The sequence below is a fragment of the Amblyraja radiata genome, chromosome 29 (genome assembly GCF_010909765.2).
Source record: "Amblyraja radiata isolate CabotCenter1 chromosome 29, sAmbRad1.1.pri, whole genome shotgun sequence".
In the NCBI taxonomy this organism is placed as follows: domain Eukaryota; kingdom Metazoa; phylum Chordata; class Chondrichthyes; order Rajiformes; family Rajidae; genus Amblyraja; species Amblyraja radiata.
In genome coordinates, this window is record NC_045984.1 from 27,176,191 (window position 1) to 27,191,814 (window position 15,624).

The window sequence follows — 15,624 nt, forward strand, 5'->3', positions numbered from 1 at the left end:
GAGTTAGCGCTTCTTCTCCGCGCAGGCTATAAGCCTGGGCCGCCACTGCTCCGGGCCGGTGTCCCGTCAGTCTAGGGCTGTCGGTTAACAGTAGGTGTCCAGACAACACGGTGTTGTCCAGCGCAGCACATAGGTGCTACAGTAGAGTTGCTGCCTTACAGCGCTAGAGGCCCGGGTTCGATCCTGACTACGAGTGCTGTCTGAACAGAATTTGTACATTCTCCACGTGACTGCGTGGGTTTTCCCCCGGGTGCTCCAGTTTCCTCCCACATTCCAAAGGCATACAGGTGTTTAGGTCAATAGGCTACGGTAAAGATTGTAAATTATTCCCAGTGTGTAGGATAGTGATGGTGTTCCAGTGATAGTGATCACTGGTCGGTGCAGACCCTGTGGGCCAAAGTGCCTGTTTCCCCAATGTATCTCTAAACTAAGCTGAACTAAACTGAATGAGTGCAGGGGAAGCCACAAGGTAAGAATATTTCCAATAGGTTCAAAAAGTTAGAGTCATTCAGCATGGAACCAAGTCCTTCAGCCAAAAAGTCAATGTCGACTGTCCACTTACATTAAACTGATCTTAGACTGCAGAAGAAGTGGGTGAATACTAGGAGAAGGTAGACAAAAATGCTGGAGCAACTCAGCGGGTGCGGCAGCCTCTATGGAGCGAAGGAAATAGGCAACGTTTTGGGCCGAAAAGTTGCCTATTTCCTTCGGAGTCTGAAGAAGGGTTTCGGCCCGAAACGTTGCCTATTTCCTTCGCTCCATAGATGCTGCCGCACCCGCTGAGTTTCTCCAGCATTTTTGTCTACCTACGATTTTCCAGCATCTGCAGTTCCTTCTTGAATACTAGGAGAAGTTACTGTGCTGCCCCTGTCAGGAACCTGGCGCAGTGTGTAGAAGAATGAAAGTCAGAATGGTAAAACAAAATGGCTGGAGTCTCAAGGACTTGTGTTCTGTGTCCAAGATGGTTTGTGCATTTAACCTTCTCGAGCCACGGACCTCTTATTTTACTTAACGACATTATCATATGAGACGCAAGCCATCTGCCTTGCAGTTCCTGCAAAAGCATTATCTGCAAAAGCAAATTGTTTGTTGAGGACTGGTAAGCCTCTCTCCTGCGTTGTGATTCTTCCTGCCCCATGCCACACACCCTCCCTCCCCTAAACAGCGTAAACTCTCTCTCTCCTCCCAAGCACAAGAACTCCCTCATTCCCATTTATTGTATGTTTCTTTCTCTTCATCTCTCCCTCTCAACACTTAGTATTACTGTTAACGGTTCCTGGGATGGAGGAGAATACGTCTGACAATGATAAATCTCTATCCAAACAGCTATGGGACAACAAAAAGGTACAGTAAGCCATTAATCATTTAATTTGTGAAGTGTGACTTGGAAACACAGGAAATGAAACCTGGCTGCAAACCTTGTGATTTGTGTGATAGAACATTGGTTACATTCTGTACATTCTTCACCTTTAATATCAATACTTGCACAGTCTCTGTCCCTCCTTTAAAGTTTTTTTTTATGCATCAATTATTATTTTAAGTATACGACAGCATTAATTAGAAAATCTTACTTTTCTTCTCTTTGTTGCATTGCACTTCAAGTAGTGTTCTTTATGATAATGTTTGCAAGTCTGGACTTACTCCAATACACTTCATGCCAACTAAATTAAGTTTTGAACTGATATCTGTGTTAAACTATTTCAGTAATGGTGAAACAAAGAACTGCAGGTGCACAAAAGGACACAAAGTGCTGATGTAACTCAGCAGGTCAGGCAGGATCTCTGGAGCATTCCCTTTCTCTCTATCCCTCCCCCACCCAAGTCGCACCAGCGTCTGGTTTTCATCCTACACACAGCTAACAATGGCCTGTTTCCTTTATCATCATTACTTTTTTGCATATCTTTTATTCATTGTTCTTTATCTCTCCACATCATCGTCTATCTCTCTCATTTCCCTTATCCCTAACCAGCCTGAAGATGGGGCCCGACTCGAAACGTCACCCATTCCGTCTCTCCAGAGATGCTGCCTGTCCCGCTGAGTTACTCCAGCTTTTTGTGTCTAGCATCTCTGGAGAAAGTGGATAGGTGGCATTTCGGGTTGAGACCCGATACGCACCTCTGCATGTTATCCAGGGATGCTACCTGACCTGCTGAGTTACTCCAGCATTTAGTAATATTGTTTGACTAAGGACCTTGGTTGAGGACACTTGGTTTAGATATTATCTCCAGAAGGATAACTTTTTTTCATTATTGTATCGTTCTTTTAGTATTGCGTGGATTCTAAATTCAGATTTATTATGCAGGAAATGTTGATACCCTGGCTCTTTTTTACTGAGAAAGGGGATTGGGGCGATCAAAACACTTCTATGAATCCTACATTCTACCTGGTTTGGTTGCACAAGAGATGTTATATGCTGGTAAAGACAGTGTACTGGATGAACCCGGGTCAGGCAGCAAATAGAGGGAAATGGGGTGATTGTTTTCTGTCCTGTTCCCTCCACAGTTGCAGCTTGATCTACTGTGTTCTGTTGGTTTGGTGATCTCACCTTTGAGCCATTGAGTAACCGGTCTTATGATTTGTGCTGATCCAGGGGAGTACAGGCATTTATTAACAAACAAAAGCATTCCTTAAATCAGCCAGGCACCCTGCTGTAACCCTAAATTCACAATGTCCATTATGGTAACAGAGGACTGCAATAAGGATGCAATGATCTCAAAGTTGCACATGAATGTGGCTTAGAGGCTAGTTTGTGCTGAAGATCAAGATTCAGTAGGCAGCAGCTTCCTTTGACTAGCAGCGAGGTGGTAGCCATGTGTTAACTCAGCTGCTAGTCTAGATATGTGGACAATCTGAGACCAGGAACCAGCTCATACCCTGGAAACCCTAATGCTGTTATATAGATACGAATCTTATCTTACGTTTTCTTATTAAGCCAAATGCGGATTGTGGAGCCACCTGAAGATTACAAGTCTTTTGAAAATGCATATGCACCAGCGTTTCTGCTCTTCAAATAAGCATCCCACTTCTTTCATTCTACCCTCTTATCATATAACTCTTTTCTTTTCATCCTTGTTTTTATTTCCTATTTGCCTCAATCATTCCGTGAGCTGTTGAGTTTGCAATGCAATAATTCTTTTGATAGCGGCATTTGTTGTAAATTCTCTATAGGGTATAGTAGAGACAATCTTGTATTCATGGTCCCTATTTTTAGCTTTAACTGCAAGTGAAACATTTCCCTTGTGACCAGTATCTTCTGGTATACAAATTAATCTTTTTGCACCATTTCCACATGCGTTAAAATCTCCATATCTTTTTTCTAATATGGAGATCAGAACTGATCATAGTCCTCCATGTTCCAACTGAAGTGTGATACCAGTTTAACTGACAAATGGAACTCACTTAGAGTTAACGTAGAAACAATGTAAAAGGCATTTGCCAGCAGGACATCAGGGCAGTCTGATTCAAAGACCTTAGAGAACACCTAGTTGGTGTTTTGTAGGATAGTCCCAGCAGCGAGGCCTTGCACTTCATTCAACTGTCAGCACCTCTTGACATATTCAAAATGTTATTTATTTCCTTGTGGCTGTTGTTAGAAATCTTGCCTTTATGGTCTATCTCCAAATGCCTCTGAGCTGAGGAGCCTTTTATGTGTCAATCGTATTGATAGGCCTGAAGTCGTGGATTTCCTTTCACATGTGCGGCATTAGTGAAGTAGGTGAATTTTCACAATAATTTAGTTATTTTGTTATTGCCATCACTGAGATAATCTTAATTACAGACTTGTTTAATTACTTAAATCTGAATCCCCCCATTGCTATAGTGGGATTTGAACCTGTTACAGGATCAACAGTCCTACTTCTGACTACTAGATCATTAATCTACCCACTGTGCTACAGTGTCCCATTTTTAAAAGTCCTTGTGTGTACTGAAGCGCTTTGACATGCATAAAACATTAGAAATAGAAGCAGCGGTGTGCCATTTGGATCATGGAGCCAGCTCCACCATTCATTAAAATCAAGGCTGTTTGTTAAACTTACTTGCACTAGCTTCATGTTATTTGATTCACGTAATAATTAATATGCTATCGTTCTCAATACCTTAACTACACTATTCCACTGATCTTCCACAGCTATGTTGTAGAATTCCAAATATTTCAATACCCTCTGGGTTAAGATGTTTCCTCTCATCGAAATAGCATCGATGTTATTTCGGCATAATGTTTGGAACACAGCATTGTCATGTAAATGAAAGTAGTCATGTCTAATATTTTGTTGCATATCCTTTGCATACAATGACTGCTTAAAGTGTGCGATTCATGGACATCACCAGTTGCTGGGTGCCTTCTCTGGTGATGCTCTGCCAGACCTGTATTGTAGCTTATGCTTGTTTTGGGGGCTAGTCCAGCTCTTCAGCACTTAAAAGGTATGCTCAATTGGGTTCAGATTGGGTGATTTACTTGGGCACTCAAGAATTAACCATTTTTTAGCTTTGAAAAACTCCTTTGTTGCTTTAGCAGTATGTTTGGGATCATTGTCTTGCTGTAGAATGAACCGCCGGCCAATGGGGTTTGAGGCATTTGTTTGAACTTGAGCAGATAGGATGTGTCTACACACTTCAGAATTCATTATGCTACTACCATCAGCAGTTGTTATATCAATGAAGATAAGTGAGCCAGTACCTTCAGCAGTCATACATGCCCAGGCCATACCGAACCACCATGTTTCACAGACATGGTGGTATGCTTTAGATCTTGGGCAGTTCCTTCTCTCCTCCATACTTTGCTCTTGCCATCACTCTGATATAAGTTAATATTCGTCTCATCTGTCTGCAAGACCTTTTTCCAGAACTGTGGTTGGTCTTTCAAGTACTTCTTGACAAACTGTAACCTGGCCATCCTATTTTTGCAGCTAACCAGTGGTTTGTATCTTGCAGTGTAGCCTATGTATTTCTGTTCATGAAGCCTTCTGCAGACAGTGGTCATTGACAAATCCACACCTGACTCCTGAAGAGTGTTTCTGTTCTGTCGGACAGGTGTTTGGGGATTTTTCTTTATTATAGAGAGAATTCTTCTGTCATCAGCTGTGGAGGTCTTCCTTGGCCTGCCAGACTGCGATTAGTAAGCTCACCAGTGCTCTCTTTCTTCTTAATGATGTTTCAACAGTTCATTTTGGTAAGCCTAAGGTTTGGCTGATGTTTCCAACAGTTTTATTCTTGTTTCTCAGTCTCATAATGGCTTCTTTGACTTTCATTGGCACAACTTTGGTCCTCATGTTGATAAACAGCAATAAAAGTTTCCAGAGGTGACGGAAAGACTTGGTGCTGAGAGCTCTCTTATACCTGCATTAAGGAGGCATTTAAACACACCCAAGCAACTACAAACACCTATGAAGCCATGTGTCCCAAATATTATGGGGAGGGGGAGACTATGTATAAACACTGCTGTCATTTCTACATGGTGCAACCAATATGTATTAAAATGGCCTTTAATAAAATCTGACAATGTGCACTTTAACCACATGTGATTTTTTTTTTAAATTACAAATCTCAAATTGTGGAGTACAGAGGCAAATATATAAATGATGGGTCTTTGTCCCAAATATTATGGAGGGCACTGTATGTAGATTTAGTGAGTCAACAGACATATGGCCGATGAAGGGTAAAGAGGGACAATGTCAGGTCATCCACTTTTGATGGAAGATTGAGAAGGCGGATTATTATTTAAATAGAACGGTTAAAGAGCATGTAACTAAAAGTGTCGGCATGCAGGTGATGAAGAAGCTTAATGGTATGTTGGCTTTGTTCACAAGAAGTATGAAGTATAAAAGCAGGGAAGATTTAATGCAAATTTACACGGCACTGGTACAGTTTGGGTCTTTATATTTTAAAGTCCCAAAGATGTACTTGTATTGGAGACAGTGCAGAGAAGGTGCGCTAGATTCATTCCTGGGGTGACTGGGTTACGTATGAAGAAAGATTGAGCAGGTTGGGCCTATACTCATTGGAATTAAGATAGATAGGTAATAGATAGATTAATGATACGTGCTGTCATAGAAACGGATGATTCTGATGTGGTTTGCCAGAGTAGATACTGAGAGTATTTTAGCAGAAGAGGGGGGGGGTGACTATAACTCGGGCCATTGTTTCTGAATCAGGAGTCATCTATCTAAGCGAGACGGAGAAGAATTTTCACTCTCAGAGGGTTGTGACTGGAATTCTCTTTCCAGGAACATTGAGTAGTGACGTAAATTGAATATATTCAAGTCTGAACCTGATTGATATTTAAACTACATGAGTGTTGAGAGATATGGGGGTGAATGGAAAGTAAATGGTGAAGCCAAGTTTGGATCACCCATGATTTCATTGAATGCACAGCAGAGCCGAGGAGCCAACAGGTCTACACCTGCTCTTGTTACTTACATCCTTGGAATTATTCCAGTGAATTTTTATTGAAGACTCTCCATTGCAAGCACAGTGCCCTCCATAACGTTTGGGACAAAGACTCATAAAAAATATCCTTTAATAAAATCTGACAATGTGCACTTTAACCACATGAGATTTTTTTTTCTATTACAAATCTCAAATTGTGGAGTACAGAGGCAAATAAATAAATGACGGGTCTTTGTCCCAAACATTATGGAGGGCACTGTATGTAGCTTCACTTCTTCACTTATGTAGATTTGAGATATTTGGAACTAAAATTGCAATCATTTTTTGCAGTACAAATCTATGGATTAGGTGCTAGAAGGTGGATTACTGTTACTGTTACTGATACTGATTAGTTTAGTTTAGAGATACAGCAAGGAAATATGCCTTATGGCCCACTGAGTCTATGCTGGCCATCAATCACTCATCACCAATTCTATCCCACTTTCTCATCCACTCCCTACATACGAGGGGCAATTTACAGAGGCCAATTAATCTACAAACCTACATGTCTTTGGGATGTGGGAGAGAACTCAAGTGGTCATGGGGAGAACGTGCAAACTCCACACAGGCAATACCCGAGGTCAGTATCGAACCCGGGTCTGTGGTGCCACTGTGCCACCCTTAAATTAGGCTGCTTAACTTTTTCATCTTCAACATGATGTCAAAGTATTTTTATGCGGAAGTTTGTTAGAATACTAAGATTATATTAGTTATTTATTGATCAGGAAAGCATTGCTTCCTGTCTGAGTCTTGTATACTGTGGGTAATCCTCTGACAAATTTCCCAGGAACTTAATTCATTTAGAGTTTGATAAGTATGAGGGTAATCTTTTGGAAATAAGAAATTACACACCGTCCAAAATGGGGGAAGTTGGAATACTGGAATGCTAAGGATTGATGTGATTATTGCTTTGCTCTTGCTAGTTTTTAACTGTAGACTCATAGGGCCGAATGGCCTACTTCTTCTATGACATATGAACTGGGGCGATTACTGTTTTAATCCATCCCTCAATTTAACCCGCAGTCTGGATCATCACGACCGAAATCATGTGAAGTTCCAGGCATCAAGTGAGTTCAGTTTAGTCTCTTGTCATTTACACAAGGGTACAATTACATTTTTTTGTTTGCATGAAAGATGTTATCTCCCCTTCCCATTCACATACTGACCTTTCAGGCCTGTGCCACCACCATGTCCAGAGTGAGGGCACTCACAAGTGGAAGAACTGCACCTCATATTCCGCTTGGGTTGCTCACAACCCAACTGCATGAACATTGTATTCTCCAGTTTTAGGTAACTAACCTACAAACACCCACCACCCATTCCTGCCCCCCACCCCCATTTTCTGTGCCCCACCTGGATGCACATCCATTTATTCCCGACCCCGCCTCACCTCATGACCTCTTCCACCCATTTTCCTTCCGCTGACTTCACATTTCTCGCCTCTTTTATCTCTTATCTCACACTTTTTGTCTTTTCATTTCTGACTTTTGTTCAACCTTATGCCAGTCGACCCCACCCCCCCCCCCCCCCCCACCACATCTCTGTCCACCTATCCCGTGCCAGATTTTGTCCCGCCCCCCACCTTTCTTCCAGCTTTCTTCTCCTACTACAATCAGTATAAAAAAGTGTCCTGACCCAAAATGTTGCCCATCCATGTTCTCCAGAGACTCTGCCTGACCCATTGGGTTACTCCAGTACTTTGTGCCTCCCCCCCCCCCCCTCCTTTCCCATGTGTGTGCGTGCATGTAACATGATAACGCAGTTCCAAACTTCAATGTTTTTTTGTTTTTCCTTTACAGTATTTTCCCATCCGGAGACCAAGAAAATACCACATCGCTGATACCTGCTGCCCATAACACTGGTGGATCTCTGCCGGACCTCACAAATATTCACTTCCCACCACCTCTCCCCACTCCATTAGACCCAGAGGAGTCAACATTCCCGACCCTGGGCAGTGCAAACAGTACCGGTAACCTGACAGCAAACATGAACCATCTGGGACTCAGCACGAGCAACCAAGGTACGTGAAAGGGTATTAGTGTCAAGAGCTAGGTCACGTGTGGTGTAAGAAGGAACTGCAGATGCTGGTTTACTCCGAAGATAGACACAAAATGCTGGAGTTACTCAGCGGGTCAGGCAGCATCTCTGGAGCAATGGAATAGGTGACGTTTCGGGTCGAGACCACATCAGACATCATGTCTAACGAAGGATCTCGACCTGAAACATCGCCTATTCCTTTTCTCCAGAGATGCTGCCTGACCCGCTGAGTTACTCCAGCATTTCGTCTCTATCTTATGTGGGTTTTCTGTACCAACAACCAGGATAAGTGCAAAATTGAATTAATCCAGAAATGTAGGGAATATGCTGTATCTTGACTTGGGAGAATAAGTTGAACAACAGATCCACTCATTTGATAGAGGGTGGCGCAGCAGTAGAGTTGCCGACTCACCGCGCAAGAGACCCGGGTTTGATCCTGACTATGGATGCTGTCTGTATGGAGTTTTCACATTCACCCGTGACAGCGTAGGTTTTCTCAGGATGCTCCGGTTTTCTCCCACGTCCCAAAGGCATGCAGGTTTGTAGGTTAATTGGCTTTGGTAAAAATTATAAATTGTCCCTAGTGTGTAGGATAGTGTTTTTGTACCTGGTGGTCGCTGGTCAGTGCGGACTTGGTGGGCCGAAGGGCCTGTTCCGCGCTGCATCTCTCTACTAAATATATATTCTGGCTGAGCAGCAAGAGAAGAGAAGTGAGTGAATGGAAGACAAATTATTCTTCCAGTGAGACCCTGAAGTGCCTTTTATTTTTAGATAGTAAAGATACAAAATATCTGCAAATATGTAGAATTGTGCTTTTAATCTGCTCATTTAGCTGCCAGCGAAGGTAGTTGATGCTGCCAGAGGAGGTAGTTGAGGCATGAGTGATTGCAATGTTTAAGAAACAATGAAACAGGTACATGGATAGGACAGTGTTTAAGAAGGAACTGCAGATGCTGGAAAATCGAAGGTAGACAAAAGTGCTGGAGAAACTCAGCGGATGCAGTAGCATCTATGGAGCGAAGGAAATATGCAACGTTTTGGGCCGAAACGTTGCCTATTTCCTTCGCTCCATAGATGCTGCTGCACCCGCTGAGTTTCTCCAGCATATTTGTGCACCATGGATAGGACAGGTTTGGAGGGATATGGGGCAAACGCAGGCAGATGGGATGGGACTAGTGTAGTTGGGCAACGTTGGCCAGTTGGGGCAAAGAGCGTGGAAACAGGCCCTACGACTCTGTGACCATGACTTAATAAGAGCACCATGTGTGTGAACTAGGGCAGAGTTGCTGCAAAATAGTCTGATCGCTTTGTCATTTTTCAGTAACATCAGTTAGTAACATCTTGCATTGACTGTAGGCTTGACATCGTCACAAGGATCACTGACGGGGTCACTCCAGAGCCGGCAACCCACAGCAACCCCCCTAACCTTACCGCTCAACACGGACTCACGAAGACAGCAGCAACAACTTCAGATGTCGCCTGCCCTCTCCCCACTCTCTCCAATCACACAGGTACTGTCTGCGATCCAGAGGTTTTCACACCCAATATGTAACATGTTTTTAAAAAGTAATATTTAAGGCAGAGATAGATAGATTCTTGATTAGTACGGATGTCATGGGGTTATGGGAGTTGGCAGGAGAATGGGGTTAGGAGGGAGAGATCGATCAGCCATAATTGAATGGCGGAGTAGACTTGATGGGCCGAATGGCCTAATTCTGCTCCTATCACATGATCTTATGAATATATGAAGAGAATAACAAATTAGCTCCAGATGTTATGGTCTGAGTGCAGGTAGATGGGACTAGGTGAGAATAAGTGTTCAGCACGGACTAGAAGGGCCGAGGTGGCCTGTTTCCGTGCTGTAATTGTTATATGTTATATATATGTTATATATTAGTACGGATGTCAGGGGTTATGGGGAGTAGGCAGGAGAATGGGATTAGGAGGGATGACGTTTCGGGTCGGAACCCTTCTTCGGGGTCCATCAGATATCATGACACTGGTGGCACGGCAGTGCAGCGGAAGAGTTGCTGCCTTACCGCGCCAGAGACCCGTGTTTGATCCTGACTACGGGTACTGTCTGTATGGAGTTTGTACCTTCTCCCTTTGATCGCATGGGTTTTCGCCGGATGCTCTGGTTTCCTCCCACACTCCAAAGGCGTACAGGTTTGTAAGTTTCATTGGCTTCGGGAAATTGTCCCTAGTGTGTAGGATAGTGCTTGTGTTCGGGGTGATCAATGGTTGACGTGGACTAGCTGGGTCGAGGGGCATGTTTCCACGCTGTACTTCTGAAGTCTAAAGTAAAGTGGTATATGTAATTGGGAAACGAATTGGGAGTCGAATACGGTAGGGTTTGCTGGGAGATAAATGATGGGGGCAGCCATCCTGGGAAACTTCAACCTTGTGACTCAATGGTCTCTCATATCATCAGATCCAACATGTGCAATGAAAGTTCCTGTTGACTGTTCCTAATACCCTGCCTCAACTTGTTCAAGGTCAGCTAGTGACAGACAATATTTGCTGGATAAGAACCAACCTCTTCAGTTTTTACCAACCGCTCTCTCCTTCATCCCAACCGCATTGTTCCCCGCTGCTGTATCAGCCTGGAGCAGTTTGAGAACAATCTTGGCCATGTGTTTTGAATTTATCACACAACCAATCTCTGGCAAGACCAGCTACTTTCCAGTCCATGCAAAAAGTTTGCTTGCTCTCTTGGCCTCCCACTGTTTGTCGGCACTTCCAACCTTACACTCAACTATTTGGTCCCATTTTTTCCTTTTGAGTCATATTTTCTGTGAATTGTTAGATAGAATCTCAAAGGTCAGACGCTATCACATTTTGAATCGTGATATGGTGCAAGAAAAATCTGAGATTATAAACAGAACATTTGGAAATAGAGTGTAGGAAGGAACTGCAGATGCTGGTTTATACTGAAGATAGACACAAAATGCTGGAGTACCTCCGCGGGCCAGACAGCATCTCTGGAGAAAAGGAATAGGTGATGTTTCGGGTCGGAACCCTTCTTCAGACTGTCAGTTCAGTAACCAGCCTGAAGAAGGGTTCCCACCCGAAACGTCACCCATTCCTTTTTTCCAGAGATGCTGCCTCACCCGCTGAGTTGCTCCAGCAATTTGTGTCGATATTTGTAAATAGAATTAATGTTGCTGTTCCAGAACCTTTATTGTGCACTAGGAACATTTATAAAACAAGTATATGAAGGAAGGTACTGCAGATGCTGATTTACACCAAAGATAGTCTGAAGAGGGGACTCAACCTGAAGCATCACCAATTCATTTTCACCAGAGATGCTGCCTGACCTCCTGAGTTACTATAGAACAAGTATATTTTAAGTTGCAGGGAAAAACAGGGGGGGGGTGGGGAGGTGAGGTGAGGTGGTGACTACAGAGAGAGTGTCTATGATATGCCGAAGACCAGAAGAAAATAGGGCAGACTATGAGAGTGTTGCCTGAGAGAGGGTGAGTGGCAGCTCGTTCATCAGAGTTCTCCTTTATTTCATAGAAACATAGAAAATAGGTGCAGGAGTAGGCCATTCGGCCCTTCAGATTTCAAGCAATTACTGTGCACTGTTTCTCACATTCCAATATGTTTGACTTGTTTCTCTCCTGTTCTCCCAGTATTTACACCGCCACCAGACTGATTAGCCTCCATGAATAAGCAAGTTGTTATCTCACTACAGAGACTACTTGTCCTCTTGTGTACTTCCAGCATTATCTGTTGTACATCTCAGATTTACAGAGTGTATAGTTTCTTTTGCTCTCTTACACTGATTACTTGTTTATTCATGGGCTTTAACAAAAAAAAAATCGCTTCTGGATTATGGGTATGTTGGCAAATGCAGCTTTTATTGCCCTTGAAAAGATCTAGAATTAAGATGCAGTGATGATGATCTATTTTGAGCTCAGCATAATGTATAACCTGGAGAGGATCCTGCAGGTATAGTTTCCTAGTGTCTTCTGCCCATGCCTTTGAGTTGATGAAGGTCAAAGGTTTGGCAAGTACCGTTATAAAAGTATTGGATTAGGTGGCATTGTGTGCAGGGAGAGACTGGACAAATTTAGATTGTTTTTTCTCGCAATGCTGAGGCTGAGGGGAGACCCGATGGAAGTATACAAAATGATGAGAGGTATAGATAGGATGGACGGTCAGAATAATTTTCCCAGGGTGGAAATGTCAAAGATTCGAGATATAGATTTAATGTGAAAGGAGGAAAGTTTAGTGGAGGTGAGTGGGGCAAGTTTAAGGGTGGTGGGTGCCAGGAACACGCTGCCAGGGGTGATGGTGAAGGCAGTTACGATCGTGGCGTTGTTGAGGTTTCTGGATAGACGCGGATATGAAGGGAATGACAGGATATGGATCACGTGCAGATAAATGAAATGGTTGATCTTGGCATCATGCTTGGCACAGACATTGTGGGCCGAAGGGCCTGCTCCTGTGCTACACTGTTCTGTGTTCATGGTAAGCTGCCAAGGAAAGATAGGCAGACATCTACATACAAATCTTTGCATTAGTTGGATTTTAAGAGTAGGAATGTTGCCTGATTTTTCATCCAGTAGCCAGCAGCTACAAACCCAGTTTCTGGCTACTGTATTGAAGCCAGAGTGGTTACATTAATGGGCTGCATGCCAGAGATCTGGATCCAGAGCCACAAGTTCAAATCCCACCTTGGCAGCCAGGGAGTTTACATTTAAGTAATTAAATACATTTGGAATTTACAGAAAAGCAGGACTCAGTAGGATAACAATGAATAGCAAATTGTAATTAAAACTTATCTGGTTTACTAATGTCCTTCAGTGAAGGAAATCTGCCATTCTTACCTGTTATAGCCTATAATAGACAATAGGTGCAGGAATAGGCCATTTGGCCCTTCGAGCCAGCACCGCCATTCAGTGTGATCATGGCTGATCATCCCCAATCAGTACCCCGTTCCTGCCTTCTCCCCATATCCCCAGACTCCGCTATTTTTAAGAGCCCTATCTAGCTCTCTCTTGAAAGCATCCAGAGAACCTGCCTCCACCGACCTCTGAGGCAGAGAGTAAATCACTCTATAAATCACTCTTAGTTATCAGTGTAGTTAACTCCTAAAATACCTCCTCAATTCAGGTGCAATGAGAAATAATAATACATGCCAGTAACAACCATGAATGAATATGTTAGCAAAAGATTAAGCACTCCTGTCCCCTTTTCCTCACCGTTCAACTACCCAGTGAAATCGGTTAACAGTGCAGAGGCTGGGAGGTCTGTAACGTGTTCTATATTTTATTGTGCTATGTGTGACAGGATAATGAATTTCTGCTTTATTGCAGGCCGTTGCTATGGATGCATTAGCACTGGAGCAGCACCTTCCTGCATATTCATTTTTCACGCAACAGACAACACAGCCGCAGTCACAGAGCTCCAGCAACATGGGTCAGAGTTCGCAAGTACAGCAGAGCAGTGGGCAGAAGCAGGCAACCACAGTGCCACAATCTCCTCCAATGAACCAAACGCAGGCACCGATAGGAATGGATATCAGCACGGTAAGTGTAGAGGAATTGGGCAAAGCTGGTTTAAGCAAAAAGCATAATTGTCCATCCTGGCTCGTTGTGCTTTGAGAAAGGTTCTGTGAGAGTGAAATTAAAAGTTCAGTGAAAAGTCACATGTAATTGCTGGTGCATTTTGCAGGTCATTGCTCATCGGATACCACATGAACTGAATAAAAGCCCCAGCTGACCTAGTAGATCCTATCTCAGTGTAGGTGCAGAGCTCCCAGTTTCACAGTTGGGATGTGAGGGTAGCAGCATGTTTAGTTTAGAGATACAACGTGGAAACAGGCCCCTCGACACAACAAGTCCACACCGACCATCAATCGCACGTTCACACTTGCTCGGTTATCCCACTTTCTCATCCACTCCCTACACACTAGGGGCAATTTCCTGAGGCCAATTATCCTACTGCCCTCATGTCTTTGGGATGTGGGAGGAAACCAGAGCATCCGGGGGGAAATTACTCTTAGTTATCAGAAACCCATGCGGTCACAAGGAGAACATTCAAACTCCGCACAGACAGCACCTGAGGTCAGGATTGAATCCAGGTCTCTGGCTCTGTCAGGCAGCGGCTCTACTAGTTGGGCCACTATGCCACTCTGTTCTTGAGCTTTGCTCAATGGCCATTGGGGAATGGACAATTAATATAGACGCCTTTTAGTGGGACGAGGACTGATGGTGTCAGTACCTGCCTTCTGTCTCTGAGCTCTTTAGTTCACACCTCGTGGTACAAGAGTACAATGGAAACCTCTTAAGTGCTGGCAGCACACACCGTCAATCATGCTTTAACTACTGTTGTAACCTTTTGGTTTATTGGGCTTTATAGTTTGACAGTATGGGATACACTTCTATATTCCCATTACAGTTATTTTTGTAATGATTTTTTATGAAATTCACTATTGCATGGCTTGAAGGTACTACCGATTCTTTTTGTTTTTGATGAATGCGCCCCATTACTGTTTTTCATTCTGTTACTTGCTCCTCCATAAGTCTGTAAAGTTACATTGCTCTTACATCTCACCAACTATGAGTTTTTAAAAAAAATTCTCACAAACCTCATGATTGGTGACGTCACGGACTTTCGAAGGGGTGGAAAAAGAGTCGATCAGAAGTTCAAAAGGGAATTGGATAGGTAGTTGAAAAAAAGTCATTTGCAAGCTCTGGGGAGAGAGCATGGGGATGGGATGGCTGTACACAAAGATGCACAAACCTGATGTCCCAAATGTCCTTCTCTGCTGCAGATATAGTTTTCTTGAGTTTTAGACAGAGGATGTTGTTTACTTTTTGTGGGAAGGCTTTATCTTGGGCCCTTTGTGGAGAAATCTAACCATTGACCAGGAGACAACCAGGGGAGTAGGCCCACAACCAAGAAAATATATATTTTTAAACGGCACAGGAGAATCGCTATGCCATTAAACATGTATTGCCTCACTGAACAAACTCTCTCCTGACTGCTCTTTACTGATGTTTTAGCTTTGTTCCTTTTGCATTATTCTTCAGTTCCTTTTTCATGTTATTACAAATAGGAGGTAGACAAAAATGCTGGAGAAGTCTGAAGAAAGGTTTCGACCCGAAACGTTGCCTATTTCCTTCGCTCCAGAGTTTCTCCAGCATTTTT

The 15,624-nt window shown here is 43.3% G+C and overlaps 1 protein-coding gene across 3 annotated transcripts in view; it reads left to right on the forward strand.

Annotated features, from left to right (window-relative positions):
• crtc1 (CREB regulated transcription coactivator 1) overlaps positions 1-15,624 on the forward strand; it is a 66,553-nt gene that overhangs the window by 39,889 nt on the left and 11,040 nt on the right. For all 3 annotated transcript variants that reach the window (XM_033046996.1, XM_033046997.1, XM_033046998.1), the window contains 5 exons: positions 1,259-1,344; positions 7,450-7,493; positions 8,226-8,446; positions 9,820-9,974; positions 13,788-14,000. In XM_033046996.1, the coding sequence (XP_032902887.1) occupies positions 1,259-1,344; positions 7,450-7,493; positions 8,226-8,446; positions 9,820-9,974; positions 13,788-14,000 (719 nt within the window). The remainder of the gene's footprint in view (positions 1-1,258; positions 1,345-7,449; positions 7,494-8,225; positions 8,447-9,819; positions 9,975-13,787; positions 14,001-15,624) is intronic.